Source organism: Pundamilia nyererei, unplaced genomic scaffold (genome assembly GCF_000239375.1).
Source record: "Pundamilia nyererei isolate P.nyererei 1_Seehausen unplaced genomic scaffold, PunNye1.0 scaffold00029, whole genome shotgun sequence".
NCBI classification, from domain to species: Eukaryota; Metazoa; Chordata; class Actinopteri; order Cichliformes; family Cichlidae; genus Pundamilia; species Pundamilia nyererei.
Genome location: NW_005187430.1, coordinates 1,299,353 through 1,316,997, shown reverse-complemented (window position 1 = coordinate 1,316,997; position 17,645 = coordinate 1,299,353). Strand labels below are relative to the sequence as shown.

The 17,645-nt window shown below is 38.6% G+C and overlaps 1 protein-coding gene across 1 annotated transcript in view; it reads left to right on the top strand.

Annotated features, from left to right (window-relative positions):
- The window catches only part of akap6 (A kinase (PRKA) anchor protein 6), a 211,856-nt gene extending 205,519 nt beyond the window's left edge, over nucleotides 1–6,337 (top strand). Inside the window, exons 22-23 of the mRNA XM_005728572.1 lie at nucleotides 2,073–2,159; nucleotides 5,000–6,337. Of these exons, the coding sequence (XP_005728629.1) occupies nucleotides 2,073–2,159; nucleotides 5,000–5,044 (132 nt within the window). The 3' untranslated portion in view covers nucleotides 5,045–6,337. The remainder of the gene's footprint in view (nucleotides 1–2,072; nucleotides 2,160–4,999) is intronic.
- The last annotated feature ends 11,308 nt before the right edge of the window (nucleotides 6,338–17,645 follow it).

Sequence of the window (17,645 nt, the reverse complement as noted above, 5' to 3'; positions counted from 1 at the left end):
CAAGTCCTTCTTTTGACCCATTTTGCCAAAGGAAAGGACGTTGCCTAATAATTATGCACACCTGATATAGGGTGTTGATGTCATTAGACCACACCCCTTCTCATCACAGAGATGCACATCACCTAATATGCTTAATTGGTAGTAGGCTTTCGAGCCTATACATCTTGGAGTAGGACAACATGCATGAAGAGGATGATGTGGACAAAATACCCATTTGCCTAATAATTCTGCACTCCCTGTATATGTCTTTAGCATGAATTCCAGTTAGCTAGCTTTTTAACTTGTAGGTGAGCTGACTGGGAGCAAGACAGAATAAAACACTGGCATTGCTCTTGGTTGTAAAATGAATCTAATGTGGAAATGCCTAAAAAGAATTTTTCTGAAGGCTGCCAGATGAAGATGGTTGTGGTTGCAAGAAGACTTCTGATAAATAGAAGTATGGAAGTAGGACGAAGGAAGGAAAACAGCTTTCTGACATGCTCTCTGTGAATGCTTGCTTTCTGAATTCATGCATTCTCTCATGGTACATCATGCTGAGTAAAAAAATAAGTCTTAGTCATACAGTGTGTCAAAAAAGAGGATTATCTCTCATTGGCTAATGACTGGTTAATCAGTAGTCATTAGAAAATGAGCGTGCAGATTCACAGTCAGGCCCCATCCTTCTCATTACATCCGTTATTTTAGTTTAGTCTGGTTTAGTTTTGGCAGCTAATCTGGCAATGGTAGAAAGATGCTATGTTAAGCTTTTATACTGTCTGAAACTGGTAGCAAACAAATTAACAGCTAACCTTCTCAATAGTCCACATTGCTTCTAGCTTCCAGCACCACCATATTTAACAGAGTATCAACATTCTTCCAAACATTTGGCATGCTTTGTTAGCATTAAGTTTAAATCTCTGTAACAATGAGTTTAAGTTTTGTCTTTTACAGCTTTCCTGACAATAATGGCTGGAAAATCACCCTTTAGGAGATCAGAGACAGAGGCGTTTACTTGTTTGTGTCAGATCCCTATAGTAATTAGCCAACTTACTTCTTTTTATTATGGAAATGTGACTTAATTAACAGCTGAAATGAAAGTGAAGTAGGGCTTTGGGCAATTACAGTGGGAATTCAACATGCAAATCTGGCAGTACTGTGACCTTTACCAAATCAAATGCACAAATATCTAAAAGAGATGTAGCACAGCAGGCCAACTACTATGAAAAAGGTACTAAAAGAAGAACAAAAACTAAGGAATTTTTCATTTTTTGTCAGAAATATTACATTAAAATGATTTATATTAGTTTTTCATGGATATAATTATTAGTTTGTGAGATTTATTCTCAGTATTTTTCATTATTTAACTTTTGCTTTCTTTGTTGATTATAAAACTATTTGATTGTAGCTTTCCTTTTGTGTTTTTGAATATTTATTTTTCTCAGTTGTTAACAGAATCACCAGACCTGCAGCAGCCGTTTTGTCCTGGTTTAGCGTTCTCATTAGTTTTTCATTTATTAAAATAGCAGCAAACAGATGAAGGAAAGAAAAAGCAAAAGTGGGGGTAGATGCGCCTCTGCTAGCTTATGTAAGCGGAACTGTATGCATATGTGTGTCTGTGTTTGTGTGCATGACTTCCTGGTATTGTTATAAGTATGTGGAGGGATAATAGCTACCCAAGTATTACAAAGCGATTAGTTGCGAACCAATTAAGAGAGCGTAGTGAAGTGGGGGAGAGAATTGTTTTCGGCCTGATGCTCATTGTTTTAATTTGTAACTTTTCATCAGTTTGGGCTCAAAGAAAGTGCAAGCCGATTAGGAAACAAAGACAAACAACATTTCAGGCTGATAATGCTGTTTTGATTTATTCTTCTCTCCCTTCTCGTTTGTCTCTCTCTTTACTCACTTTTTAGCCATACAACGCAACTCCCTACCGTCTCTTTCTCACTGTTGAAACAATGAAACAAAAATGACTGAACAATTTTTCCCATCTTTTCTTCCTCTCTTTATCTACTTTGTTCTTTAATTTGATTTAGGTATTTGTTTCAATGTTCCTAATTTTTCCACAACGCTCTGTTTCTCTTTTTCTCTATTAGGGGAGCTCTCAGTTAAGTGCCAGGACAGCCCAGGGGCGGAGCCAAGCCTCAGTGAGACAGCCCACCTACAGGACGGGTACCATCAGGGTAGGTTAAGACACGGGAAAAGAAGTCACATATGGTGTTACAGCATTTTCACCATCATTTATCTATCCATCACTGGACACATTTAGACTAGGGATATTGTGTGATTATTGGATTTGGCAGTGCTCTACTCCTGTATTATGTATTGCTGTCACTGCCTACAGAGTCAATCACAGAAAGGCAGAAGCCAAAACAAAGGCTGTTATGATAATGTCTTGTATGGTGAATTTTTGTATACCTGATTTAAATTATAATGAAATGTGCTATATAAATAAAATTGCCATTTCCAATTGTATAAGAGCTTAAAGTTATGTGTTATTACCCAGCAAACACTGAATAACCGTTGTCTTGTTATGACATATAGTCATTGAATCGTACTGAATAGATGTAAAATGAAAGATGAACCAACACCAGAATTATTTCCTGCTATCTCTTTATTTATCAGAATAAAATGAAATTAACGCAAAAAGAGTTTCTTAACTGGAAGAATCAGAAGAAGACCAACATCTCACCCCATGTGTGACTTAACTTTAACCACTAATGGCTTTCTTCCACTTATCCTGAGTTAACTCGTTACACATTAAAAAAAGAGCATTCCCGTGTCCATGATGCTGACTTTGCAGCCAGACGATGTCTGCAACGTCAGCACATGCCACAAATGAAATAGAATTTACATGTGCAAAACCAAAAAGTGTTTTTCTTGGTTTATATTATGTGATTATTTGTCAAAATATCTTCTCAAATGTGGAGACAACTTGAATGACCAAGTTGTCTCCACATTACTCATCTCAGTTAGAGCTCATTCGTTTGTGTTTTGTGAATTCAGGTTCAGGCTGTAACCCTAATGATGGGAGTTTTAATGGCTTTCACATAAATGATGCAAATTGAAATACTGTAATAGTCACCTCACATGTGTCGTAATGTCTTGTTAATAACTATAAATTTTATAAACTAACTGTGGCTGTTCTGCATTATGCTGGGTCCACACAAAACAGTGAATTTATTTTGCTTTCATCTTACTCTTTCTTTTTAAAATCAAATCAAACCAGAAAGCTGCAGAACAAGAACAAAAGCCATCACTGACACAATCTGTGTGTGTGTGTGTGTGTGTGTGTGTGTGTGTGTGTGTGTGTGTGTGTGTGTGTGTGTGTGTGTGTTGGAGCGTGTGTATATCTGTGACTGTGTATGTGTGTGTGCGCCTGTGTGTGTAAGAGAGAAAGAGATGTGGCCGCCCTATGGGTGCCTCCAGGGCTAAGCAAACCCTACTGCCCCCATACTCTAAACACACAAACATGCACATGCACACACCCCTGAGGGCAGGGCATAAGAGTCCAGGTAGAAGCTCTGACAGCCCAACAGCTGCAGGTTAGACAGACATGTTGTACACACATGCACACACGCGCACACACAAATGTGCATGCACAGACTTATCAAGAGGGCAAACCCACATACACAACAAAATGAAAGAGCAAAATCAAGCTTAGTGAGCACACACACTGCATGTAACACCATGACAAAAGGACACACAAACACTTACATACACACATCATACCAGCGATGTGTACAGCTGGTCCTGACCCCCATGGCGTGGCCCAGTCTAGCCCACCTGTTCACACGCACACGCACACACACACACACACTGCACACATAGACACAGGTGCAATTAAAGCAATCCTGAATGCGACTCATGATGTGCTCTGTGACCCAGACAGCAGAAGGTCTGCAGCAAAACACACAGGAGCGAGAGGGTGTGTGTGTGTGTGTGCATGTGTGTTTGAAAGTGTGTTCAGGCTTCATCGCTTACTCATGTTTGGAAAGTTTCATCACAAAGAAGACTGGACGAAGCTGATTATCGATACACACCTTATGTACATGGAATGAATAGAGAGCGCTGCTGAATGTATAAAACATCAAATTATTCAATACGATTCATGCTGTAAAAGAACAACTGAAAAAATGTAATATATTCAGCATTTAATAGATTCACAACAAAAAGCAAATAAGAGGGAAAAATGATCTGATGTGGAAAAGCATATCTTCAGAAAGAGCGTAGATTCTAAAGGTTTCATTTCGAATGCATATTACAGCTTTAAAATGCACAGTAACACTTGTGTCTCAGCTGGCTGAATTCATCTTGAGTAATCTTTTGGTAATATGAAAAAAGGCATTTATTGAACTTTTTTTCCACGGTGGATTAATCTACATTAACTACAGTCATATTTTGTTGGCTGGACTGTGTATGTCAGACTGAGTACAGGCTTTGTTTGGTTTTGTTTTATTCATTAGATTTTTTTTAATTGTAACAACCTCACCAGATTCCTGTATGCTGACAAAGTAAAATCGAAAGTTCAAGATGTCCTGGTCAGGATAATCTTGCTTTTAAAAAGGGGGTCATTTGGACTGCTTTCAGCAATACCATAGATGTTATTTTGAGATCTTTCAGTACAAGTCTTGCTCTGGCTTCCAACTTGAGTGTTCATGTTCACAAAATTGGCAAAGTGTGTCAAATCAGGCAAATGGAAAGAGTCTTGGTGTGGTGAAAAAAACTCCAGCTCAACGGTGGCACACAGTTTGTTTGAGATCCAAGTTGATTGTCTCAACTAGTGGCAAAGTCGCCATAAGCAAGGAAACCAAAGCAGTGATGAAGCAGAAGTTGATGCTTCCTCTCAAAGCTTTCTTGACGTGCCCAAAAAGATGACCTCGATCAGCCAAATTGATTGGCAGTGTCGGGCAGCATGAACGGTATAAACACTATGAACTGCTTAAAGGGAGTGACTAATATGTTATGTTTTCATCAGCTTTGCTCTAACAAACCTATTCTTTCTGTCCATCCATTCATCCAGAGACCAGCCGTGTTGGGAGCAGGAACCTCCAGGATCCAGCAGTAAGCGAGCGCCTTTCGTCTTCTTCATCGGTGAAGTGATCTTACTTCTTAGCCTCATCACTCTGGATGGCCCCTCTCTGTTCCTGGAGCTTTCACATTTATCATCTCTCAGTTCTCACTGTTGTAATTCAAGACTGACTCATTTAATCATTTCAGGGTGACCTTCAAATTGATTGTCAACTGATTCTTAGTCGGAGTCTTTGAGTCTTATTTCAGGGTTGAGCTTGTGATTATGCTGCAGCTTTGGGGTTTGGCTGAGCATATTTATGAGTTAATCTGGGGACAGTATATAGAATATGAAAATACGATCATTAGGAGAAAGATGTTAAGAGTTATAAAGAAAGTACTGTAGCAGAATTATGTCCAGCAACAATTTGCAAACTGTTTCAAGGTGACTAAGGGCAGAGAGATATTATATATGGGCCATGACTCATATAATTTCATGTCGTGTCCGTTACATAACACTGGGCTAAAGAGGAAAATACACTGAACAACACAGACTAGCTTTACTGTTTATATGCCGGCAATGCAAAATCAGCCTCATTTTCATTTTGCTATGTTTTGTAGCTTGTTTTGACTAATTTAAAACAATTTAACAGTGCTACCTGAGCTTTTAAACTTTCAATAAGCAGTAAATGTAACTAATGTGAGTTGTTCAGAAATCAGGTGGAATTTACTGTACTTTTTTGAATTTCTTTTCTTGGGGCTAGTTTGTTTTATTTCCTAGAGGCCGGTTTTTCCACAAAGAAAACATGTTACATTAATACACAGAGGTAATCTGGTTCAATTGTTACTGCTAAATTCATGCAATTAATCTAACTGACTCAACATAAAATGGAAAAGGTTAGATATTTAAAAAAAAGTTGAAATGATATATAAAACAAAAAAGATATCAAGGGCCAATCAGATTTTTTGGAGTTTGAGAATCAACGCTATAAGAATAGCAGCAGAAAAACAACCATGATGTGGTGATGAGCATAAATCAGTGTGTCACTGTGTAGAGCACTCCACAGAAACATTAATAATAAATTCAACTACAAGTCATTCAAGTCTTCTGTCAGAGGTTCTGGACAGCTGCCCAATTTCTGTTCCTGAAAATTATTTGCTACTCGTCAGTTATGACAAAAGAAGAGAAAATTATCACTGTTTCCAAACAGAAATCATCTAACATGAACAAAGCCCGAGGTTGAGTGAATAAAACGAAACAACAGCTCAGTGAAACCTGCATCCTGTCAGGCGTTTTCTGGACATCTATGGCAGCGGTCCCCAACCTTTTTTGCGCCATAGACCGGTTTATGCCCGACAATATTTTCATGGACCGGCCTTTAAAGTGTCGCGGATAAATACAACAAAATAAAACTAGTACCGGTACCGAAAAAAAGAAGATTTACTCATAACACACGTGAAAAGACCCAGGAAAACCGAGTTAACCATAAAAACGATAACAAAATAACGCTGAAAACCGATAAAAACCCTGAAAAACATACATTTCACACCTGAGCTTCAAGTCTTGCGGCCCGGTACCGGTCCCGAGGCCCGGGGGTTGGGGACCGCTGATCTATGGCAGCTCTGTCAACTGGGCGATGGGTTTGTTTCTTTGGCAGGTATGGCTATGGAAACTTTATTTGACCAATAAGGGGCATAAAGACTAAAAACAAGGTGGCTGAGGGAAACGTCTGACTTTATATAACTGCCTAATTGATTTTTTGCTTCACTTTTGTAATTTCTAAGCAAAAGACCTTGATTCAATTGACCTGAAGTCAAACAAACTGGAGCTCTGATTTTTTTCAGATTTTTCATTTTCTGTTTCTGTTGTCTCACATCACTCATCAAAAGCCTCTGGTTCTATAATATTCTGGAGCTACCTCAGTATTGGTTGTGACACTGTACATCATATCTTTACCAAGTCTGCTTCTTACTGTATCTAAGTTGGTGTTTTCACACTGCAGTTGTAAACACTCTTTTCTTACAGCACACTGCTTACAGTTACATAGCCCAGTGTTTCAGCATGTAACTTCCTAAAAATAACACTTGCTAGATTGTGTAAGTTTTCATAATCTGCTACTGTCCCATGGCCAGTTTCATTAGGTCTGCTCACAGTGGTTGTGGTAGAAGGCCGTCATTGTAGTAGAAACAGCACTAAAATTGAGTTGTGGTGTAAGTTAGTGGATCGCTAAGCCATGGTCCTATAATCAAATAAATTAAACTAAATTTATTTAAGATATCAGGAAAAAAGATTTGGAGTGATGATAAGAGAAAAAAAAATTAAGGGTATGTTAAAAAATATTACAAATATTAACCTCACTAAAACAGCTCTGCTGGCATTAATCTGTTTTGTTAAACTCTTATGATTAAGGTACAAAGAGCACACAAAGTCGTCTTATATTGCATAGAAAAACACAAAAGTGTATTTCGACTGAACAAAGCAATTACTAAGGATGTGTGTGACTAATTAAATATTAAATGTTACCTTTGCTGGTCAGCTTAAGAAATGCCAGTCATTTGAAGTCGTTATTGAAATTTAAGTATAAAAGTAAACTGTTAGTTCTAAGATCAACCAGATCCACCAACTGGGGCTACAGTCCCAAAAGACAGCAGCACCCTGCTCTCTGAGCAGTTGTATGCTAGCTGTGTCAGTGTAAACTGGCATATTACCATCAAACAGAGCAATACGTAACCACATTCTGCGTTCTACTGGTTCTCTGTGGATGTTATGCTAACAGAAAATAAAGCTCTTGGTCCCAGCTGTAGTCTTTAGTGCTAGCGCTACTTAGGCTAGCATTGTTAAGGTTGGCTGCACTTGGCAAATGAACCAGACTGGGTGCTTGTTTTGCACAAATTTCAGCAACATTTTCAATACAGTCTGTTAAAGAACTGCGGTTAAATGGCTCTAAAATACATGTTTGTATCAGAAAAATCAGACAGGTCTTCTAGTATAAATAATTTTCAATAGTCCCCAGGAACATCGCTATTTACTACCTAGAACACAGACTGAAGGAATCGGACACAGTTGAATCCTTCTCATCCGTTTGTAGAGGTCATTCGGATCTGTCTTTATCTAACACTGCTAAATCTTAAGACGTGTCTCCACAAGTACTGAAATGGACAGTACTATTACTTTGGTCAAATGCCTGAAACTGTTACACTTATGACAATTTCACTGAATATGAAGTGCTTACTCCTCATTTGATGTACTGACCAGTTAGTTCTTGGTGAAACTTGGGAAAAGACATAGAAGATTTGTTCTTGTTTTAATTCCAGCTAGCTGATTATGTCATAGCTCTCAAACACTGTCTTTTTGGGGACGGAGGTTGTCTGCTTTTGCAGTTAAATGCTGCGACTCATTTTCTCCAGGTTCCCCAAGTCAAGTCTAAAGTATATACCTGTCCAAAGGCAGGTGTATGATAAGTACTGCCTAATTTGGACAGAATTTTCAAGTTCTTTGAGAACTGTCCTGCTTTGCAGACTCATTGAACATACCCTAACTGTGTCTTGTACGGTAAATTTGTGACGATACTATAGTGAATCCTCACTAGATCTTTCAGTTTGAGGTTGAGCCTGTCTCTTTCAGAACCAGTATAACCTTTCAAAGTGCTGCTTGATAGTCAAACCAAATATGAAAAAAGACAAAATTCTCTGCTGGCATTCATCTATTCAGTGATAGCTGTTTACCACCTTATTAGCTATTTGAGAGTAGCTACATGGTGGTGAAGAAGTCCATTGAATTACATGTGGAATAAAACCTTTCCCCTGTAGAACAGCATTTGCAAACTGAACTAAACCAGGTGTCCAAAAACAAAAGGAACAAAAAACCCAACATTAAAACAAAACGGTATTCTATCTATGCAACACGACCAAAGTTGGTGAGAGCTGAAGTGGTGTTGTGTAGACATTACAGTTTGATCACTGTTGATGGGATGTGTGTTGTATTAATACTGCTGTATGTATTTACACAAATATTGTATCATGTATCATTTTCTTTCTTTCTTTTTTTTACCTTCTGGGCGACTCCTGAGATGACGATTAGCAGTGACGCTAGAGTTTGGGATTGGTGCCGAGACAAGTGTGTGTAGGACAATATAGGATTTGAAATCTTTAAAGTATAATTGTGTGCCTTGCTCCACTGTTACTTCTCCTACCTTTTTTTTTTTTTCAAATAAATACACTGCTTTCCCAGGTAGAAAACATGCAACATGCAAGAAAAAAATGTTTAAAAAAAAGAGAAGAAAAAACAGCAAGGTTCATGTTGAGCTTGTGTATATATGTAAAGGTGTAAACCTTGATGTAAAATGCAAGAGGGAGGAATGCTTGGAGTCTGTGTTTTTCTCTTTATGTGGTCTGTGATGTGAAATATCTTTATTATTAGTACTGCCATAAAGAGCTTGAGTGCATGGTTCCTGCTAACTAAAGCCAACTTAAATAAACTTAATTTATTGGAAAACAATTCTGTGATTTTGTGTTCTGCTTTGTTTATTTTGTTGTTTTTTATCTCTCATTTTGATTAGAGCAGAAATCATGCTGGACCTAATACACAGGGGAGACAAATTACTGGTGATCATGTGATTTGATGTAAGTGCTTCAGAAAAGCATGAAAAGTTCAATAAAGCTCATTCTAGAGAGAGTTGGGAAAACAACCTTGAAGATGTGAAGTTGGTTGGATGAGTGGGGCATTTATGATGCATATTTTCCAATTATTACATAATAACTTCCCATTTCTTTCTTCATTGCATTCTGACACGCTGTTGTCTATCATTTACTACTACTTTCAACACATGGGATAGCCCAATAGACCCTAACCCTATGAGACTGCAAGAAAATGTGGTCTGCTGGTGTCACCAACTGTGAATTGTTTTCTTGTCTTATTGCTTTTCTCCATCTCACTCTATTGTTAGCATCCTCCTCTGTCACACCAACTCTCTGCATGTCCTTCATCTATAAACCTTCTCTGAGGTCTTCCTCTTTTCCTCCTGAGCAGCAGCTCCATATTCAACATTCATCCGTCCTCTGCACATGTCCAAACCATCTCAGCCTTGCCTCTCTAACATTGTCTGTTGACAACTAAACCTGAACTGTCCCTCTGATCTACTTATTTCTAAGCCTTTCCATTCTGGTCCTACCCACTGAAAAATCTCCTTTCTTCAGCTGTGCCACCTCCAGTTCTACTTCATGTCTTCTTTACTTGATTCTACATCCAAACCAGAATAAATACTGATCATTTATATACAATTTATTAAATTCAGCGTCACAAATCTGGTCATTTTCTTTTTCGAAAACCTTTCTGTGTGTACAAATGTCTAAAACTACATGCAACATCTCCCGCGCTCACTCACCAAACCTTAAATGTGTGTGCACCAATCACACCCATTCAGGTGCACTGATAACCTGATACTTGATCACGTTGCATGCCCACTTGGGATTTTGAGACAAATTTAACACTGTCAGCTGTTTGCAGATAGACAAATTTAAGATTGATTCAAGTCACAGCAAGTAATTCTTAAGATTATCTGCCCACACTGGGCTGGTTTGCAGTTGTTGTTTGGTACACAGTTCTTCTACACTGAAATCAGAACTGGAGTTCTGATATTTTCCTATGACAAAAGCAGTGTGTCAGGCCCTCAATCATCTGAAATGCATCATTAACATTTTTTTCATCTTCCATAGATATATATTTGTGCCCTTAATAAGACCTGTTTTCCTGCTGCCGCAAGCTTAGCTGCTTACCTTCACCCTGCACACACAGATGCAAAGTTTTAACTGCAGAGGAGATGAGGCACAATTGAAAGCTGAAGAATGTGATTGGATATGATGATAAACACTCACTTTGGCAATATTACTTGAACATTAAACAATGTTTACTTCATCAGAAGGAGGTCAGATTGTGGAACCAGGAAATGCTACTGATAACACAGAGAGGATGGCTGGATAATGGGGAGGATGGGCAGAGGAATAAATGGGATGTTTTTGTATGCTGAATATATAGGCATACTGTATGAATCTCTTACTCATACTGCAAATCAATATGTCCCTGATTGCAGAGAGTCTCCTTGATAACATCATTTAAATCTGAACTTGACTTAATGTTGTTGGTTTGGCGATAAAAATTCTCTTTTCCATTCAGAACACATCACACACAAATGTGCCATACTCAGATTCCTATAAACCAATTAGCTTTCAGAAAATATTTTCTGAGGCTGAAAATGACTATTGCTGTGGTATCAACCTGTGGCAATATTACTTGAAATTATATTAGAGAACAACTCTTGCAAAGCAATGTTTCCTTTGGAAAAGATAATGGTGACTCGAAATATGTTAGCTTGTCTTTCTACTATTAAGCAACAGTTTACTCTTGTTAAGCACACACTGGTGCATTTGTGCTGTATGTAACTCAGTATTAATTACGCAAAGGCAAAAGTACAACTTATTACAATCTGTAAACTTTATGTTATGAATTCATGTGAACATTCCAGTCAGGGCGGAACAACAACTACAAGAAATACATCCAGGAATGTTTTTCCTGGATGTCACTGAGGTAAATACTGCGAAATGCTGCTCTGGCTTTCTAGCTTTTCATTTCACATGAATCTACAACCAAAAAATTGCCTCTACATAAGATAAGAAACACTTTATCACGAACTTTGGGAAATTGCTGTGTTACTGCAGCCAAACATAAAAAACCTCCAACATTAAAAAAGTAATAATTTCATAAAATTAATGCAGCACGGTGGCACGGTGGTTAGCGCTGTTGCCGCACAGCAAGAAGGTCCTGAGTTCAATTCCACCCTCAGGCCGCGGTCTTTCTGTGTGGAGTTTGCATGTTCTCCCCGTGCTTGCATGGCTTCCACCCGTGGTCCAAAGACATGCACTTCGTGGGGATAGGTTAATTAGTTAATCCAAGTTGCCCATAGGTGTGAATGTGGGAGTGAATGTCATCTGATGCAGGAATCGAAACAATGTGTTCATTTAAACTGGATTCAAACAGCAGTTCAGACCACAGAAACTTTCTTTGCTGTGATTTGGTGAGTATAACTGAATTGAACCGAATTCAAAGTAATATAACAGTAAAAGCATGTGATCTTATAAGTGATGTGTCCGAACAATTTGGTAGGATTCATAGGTGACTGCCATTGGAAAAAGTCATCAAATATTTTGTTTTCAATCAGTTATTTAAAAGTTGTGAAAAGTAAATTGAAATTACTATATATTCAACAAAATATTGTTGTTGAATATATAGTATTCAACAAAAAGAATACTAAGAAGGTTGAGCCAGCAACATTGTTTTCTTGACCTGACGGTTGGGTCCTCCCCCATAGTGGACCTCTCCTACAATGCAGTATCACTAGATGGAAATGTTCAAATGTAGTCAAAAAAAGTACATGTATTCTTTATCTACATGTAAATTATATTCCTGTTTTCGTGTGACCTTATTTGTGCAAGCCTCAGGGCTGCCATAGTGTTCATCAATTGTCCCTCTACCCTTTCAATCCTGCTGTTGTGTGACATCTGGTTAGCACCATAGGATAAGGTGTGATTTGAAAAATGAAGCTGTAAATATGATTTCACCCCCAGGGATGCAGTTCATTATATCATATATGTCCTCATGGACAAAAGAATCAAATATCAAAGTTTTACTAATGACGCTTTAAATAGTGTCTAGCAGAGGACCAACTAATATCTAGTACATCAGCTAGACGCCATCATTTTGAAGCAGCTTTTTAACCACGAATTACATACCTAGTTAATTCCTGCTTTAAAGTTGATATCACTGAAAATAGGCATGTATGAAAACCAAACAAGATTTTGAAATCCATAATAATCTGTTTTAACTGATTGACTAAGTGACTGGAGTTAACTTTAAGAGCAAATTTGTTCAGGAAAGACAAATAAGTATTAGATCATGTAAGAGTGTGAACTGTTGCCTGTCTCTATGTTGGCCCTGAGGTGCACCAGTGATCTGTCCACAGATTGGCACCAGCTTTTTTGCAATCAAATATTCACTTCCATTCAATTTTATTTATACAGCGCTAAATCACAACAACAGTCACCTCAAGGTGCTTTATACTTGTAAGGTAGGCCGCACAAGAATACATGCAGAGGAAAAACCCAACAATCATACGACCCCCTATGAGCAAGCACTTTGGCAACGGTGAGAAGGAAAAACGCCCTTTTAACAGGAAGAAACCTCCAGCAGAACCAGGCTCAGGGAGGGAGGGGCGGCCATCTGCTGCGACCGGATGGGGAGAGAATATAACAAGTACCATCAGTCACTTTGGTCAGTAGTTCTTTCACTGGAAATAAGACTTTCAAAAGTTCAAACACCACACAGACACCTTCATGTGTAACAAAACAAACTATTTACTGGTACAAAACAAAATCTTTTGGCATCACATTTATTCAAAACAGTCCATCATGTTTATTAAAATTATTACCTGACAGTCTTGCCAGGGGAGGTCACTGAGTCCCCCCACCCCCCGGTGATGCCCCTGCTTGCCAGGATTACTTCTTACTTCTTATATTACTTTAATTACTTTTAATCATTATGTCACAAATTCAACAAATTTAAGAGTAGAGAGCAAGACACTACAGTTTACCAAGGAGGCGTAATGCAAAGTTCACAATCAACGCATTAAACAAATTATGAAATTAATAATGTCATTACAAATGTATTATTACCCAGCGCAGGCCCCGTATTCTTTTGTGTGTAATTCTTTATTAATCAAGCTGTTTCAATTTTAAAATCATTTTTATATGGCGTCTCTTCAGTTTCTTTATTTGTTATCTGTTTAGTTAATATAACGTGGGTCTCCTGGAACAGCTTGGTTCAACAGTCAACTGGTAGTATTTGATTTAACTGATTAGTGTCTTTCCTCCTCCCCAGCCAGCAGTCTGCACTGTGTATTTAACAGTGTTGTAATGCTGTGCTCTGACACTTCCCTCTGTCTTTCAGAGAGTATCAGAGGAGAGCTGTCAGTGGATTAAAAAAATAGCAGTTAGCTGCAACAAAACACACTCCACATTAAAGCAAATTGCTTCTTGCGATTGTTGATAGTTTCTCATTGTTGCGTCCCTCTCGGTTGGAGCTGTGATGTTGATTGTGGCTGAAGGGGCCTTCAGATGACTGATAAGCATTGATGAATGAAAATGGAAATGGTTTTCAGCGTTTTGCTTTCAAAGGGAAATCAAAAACGGTGGAAGGAGAGGGGAGAGCAGAGGCGGGAGAATATTTGCCTTTTTGCAATTAACAAGATATGTTCTTTTTTTCTGTGGTCAGAAAAATGGAAATGGCTTTTAAGGTCGTAAAGGTCGAGCGCATCGAAGCATGGTGGCTCTGCAATTACTCTTCAGGCAGCAGCCTGATTGGGGGGAGGGTGGGGAGGGGACCGACCGTGCACCGATGGTCAAATTAACGAGATGACCGGCTCCCTGTCGAAAAGATCACATGTGATTACCGTACATCAAACAGACAGAGCGCTCAAATTATCTCCCCTCTTACTGTGAAGTCAGAGAAAAGGGGATAAAACACAGATGGACTGATTAGTTAAAGGCTTTAAATGTCAAAACTTTCACTGTCCACAGCTTGAATGGATGTGCTTCTCCTCTACTCAGCAGGCACGAGGGGGGTCGTCCTTTAAGTTTACACTAGCTACAATAAATGGCTGTCTGCATGACACGATTAAAGCTATACTGGATATCATTGGACTCCTCTGTGAAGCTTATGTGAATTCTATTGTATCTGGTTTGATATAGCTACCTGCAAAATAGCGTCAAATATTAGGTTATTTTGGTTCCGCGCATTCTTGCAGGAAGCCGAGGACTAGGCCGACTTCGTTTCAAAGTCCTCACAGTCCAGCACAAAGCTTCTCCCTTCTCCTGGCACTTCTCCTGAGTTGAAAATAGTCCTACAATTGGAACACCGACGCACTCGCCCAAGTCACTTCTCTGCTACCATAATCTAGAGGAAGAGTGACTAATGACATCCACAGCACATATAAACAATGGCTGAGGAGGAATTGATCCTGGCTGTCAACCCAGTTTTTTTTTTACAATCTAGCACTGATGATGGTTAGAAGCTAGCAACAGTAAGCACTCTAAAAAAAGGACAAAATAGGCTTTCCCATGACAAAAGCTGCTACTCATGGAGACAGATGCTCAGCTTATTATTAAACTATTACACCTAGTCAGATTTTAATAGTGGCCTATACTAAAAGTCATTTTCACATTGTATCAAATAAGCAGTATCCGTGTTGTAAACAACGTTTTTCTTTCAATTGTCTCGGCACACAAGTTGAAATTCAAATTTGCAGAGAAATGGATTAGCAACAGCGTTGGTGGGATTCCTAGGATGGGACTCGGCTAGCTCTTGGAGGGCCTCCATGCTGCCGTTCATCACTCGCAACCTACCCTTCAGGCCACTCCTCTGGGAGTGGACGAGGAAAGTGCTCAAGAGGGCACCGGGAGGACTACTTCGAGGACATGAGCGGCCAGCTCACGCCAGCACAGGCGTTTTATAAGATTTTGGGGATTATCATTGTTCCACTCAGTTCACCCAGCGGTCCCACGTCGCAGCAGGGACAGAGTTTTCCCTCCTCTCCTTCTGGCACCCCCGCTCCCTCTTCCATGAGGAAGCAGTGATGTGAACCCATTTTTGTGTGTCATCATAGCAAACTCTGCTCCTTGAGACACCAACTGTAGCAGGAACTACCTCAGACGCTTTGGTGTTATGACTCGCAGTGTGGTGCAGACCATCCAAGAGTTTAGTGCTTTAGATTTTGGTAAGTGAAATTCTAGTGTTTCTGTAGTCTGTTACTTAATCTGCATGAATTAGCTGTTACGTGTGTCTTTGTATTCCATGTATACAGTTCATGATGTAGCTTGGTAACTAAACTTACTAGTATTACTAGTATATGTAAGTTAGCACTCCAGACATTCATCCATAAAAGGTTACATCTGGTTGCAACAAACGCAACACAGCATAGCAGTGAAACTGTTTGTGTTCAAGCTGTAAAAAAGCCTGTAAAATTTTGTGAAAAGATTTGGTGAGTCAGTGAAGATCACTGGTGGCTGATGAGTGAAATGAGTTGGTGAGGATATGCCGAGCTTTTCTGTAAGTGTTGCCCATTTGGCCAATGGTAGCCTGTGTTAGCTGCTGTTAGCCTCTATTAGCTGCTGTTAGCCAACGGGTGAAACTATTTTTAAAGTGGATGAAATGTAGGATTTTTTGCGAATAAACTTTCAAGACAATGTAATCAAATTGCTTATGAGAGTGAACGTGTGATTTTTAGCATTTTTATTAAGATACTAGTAGCATTGCCACTTTCCTTTGTGTTTTTGCTTCTTTTGAGATGAAGGGGACTGCTTTCTGACAATAAAACACAGGTATGAACCTTATCATGAGTCTGAAGAGGTTCAAATTTAAATGTTCCTTTATGGCAAGTGATCGCATATGACTTCTCTTTTCCTCTGCCTGTCTGCCATAGTACCTTTGTTGCCAGTCTCTAGCTGTATATGTTAAATGCATTTAGTCAAAAAGGAGATGTCCTTCCCAGCCACTGTATACAAACATGTTGGGAGAACATTGGAGCATTCCACAAACCACTTGATCCTATGGATTTTTAATAGATTTATTATAAGTTTGTAAGAAATGATCAGTTTGCAGGAGGATGTTATTACACAGTATTTTATGTATCCTTATAAGAATAATTCATTTTTTTCTTAAATAACCTGAAAAAATGTACTGACTGTGCCTTTTAGTATATAATAATCTTTTAAATATCTTTAACTCTTTTAGAACAGGGAACATTTTAAGGTTAACAAGGCAAACTGTATTTTGTTGCCTTGTACTTATGACATGTGCAATGAAAATAACGTTGAATTCTATTCTGTTCTATTCTATTAAACTAAATACCCTTCATAGTCAAAAACACAAGAAGTTGTGTTTTTCAGAAAATGCTCTAATGATATCTGCACAGTGGTACGTGACTGTTTTATGGTGCATATACTGTAATGGAATGCAGGTTATTATCCATATTTTATCATTAAATTTAAGGTTTTGTTTAATTTTTGTCTCTTATTACCCTTTTAACTACAATAAGTGGGAAAATAAGTGTTTTCATTAACATTTCGCAATGTCAAAGTTTCTTTTTAGGATCTTATAAAAGCTCATGGAGTATGTGTTCCCTTGCAAAAAGCTAAAAAAATTGAAATACTCACAGTTGTGCATTAAGTTTTAATGAATCAATACACAGACGGTCTGGTCCTTGTGTATTCTGACCATAGACTGTGCAGTCTGTGATTCTGACAGGTGAGTAAAACATTTGTGCCTTCAGCACTTCCCCATGGGATGCAATCACTGTATGAGAAACACTGAGAATAAAAGTTACATTTGAAACTATTTGTATTATTAGAATGCTGCGGGAGTGTGTAGGTGTTTTAAGCCATTTGCATTGGTGTTGAATGAAAATGATACATTTGTGTTCAGATACACACACATTGAGAAAAGCGCCTTCTTGAGACTCTCTCCATGCTGTAATGATCTTCTTGTAGTGCTGCGGAAAGCCTCCGCAATCCCTTCTTCATTTCCCTCTCCTCTTCTCCCTAATGAGCAGAGC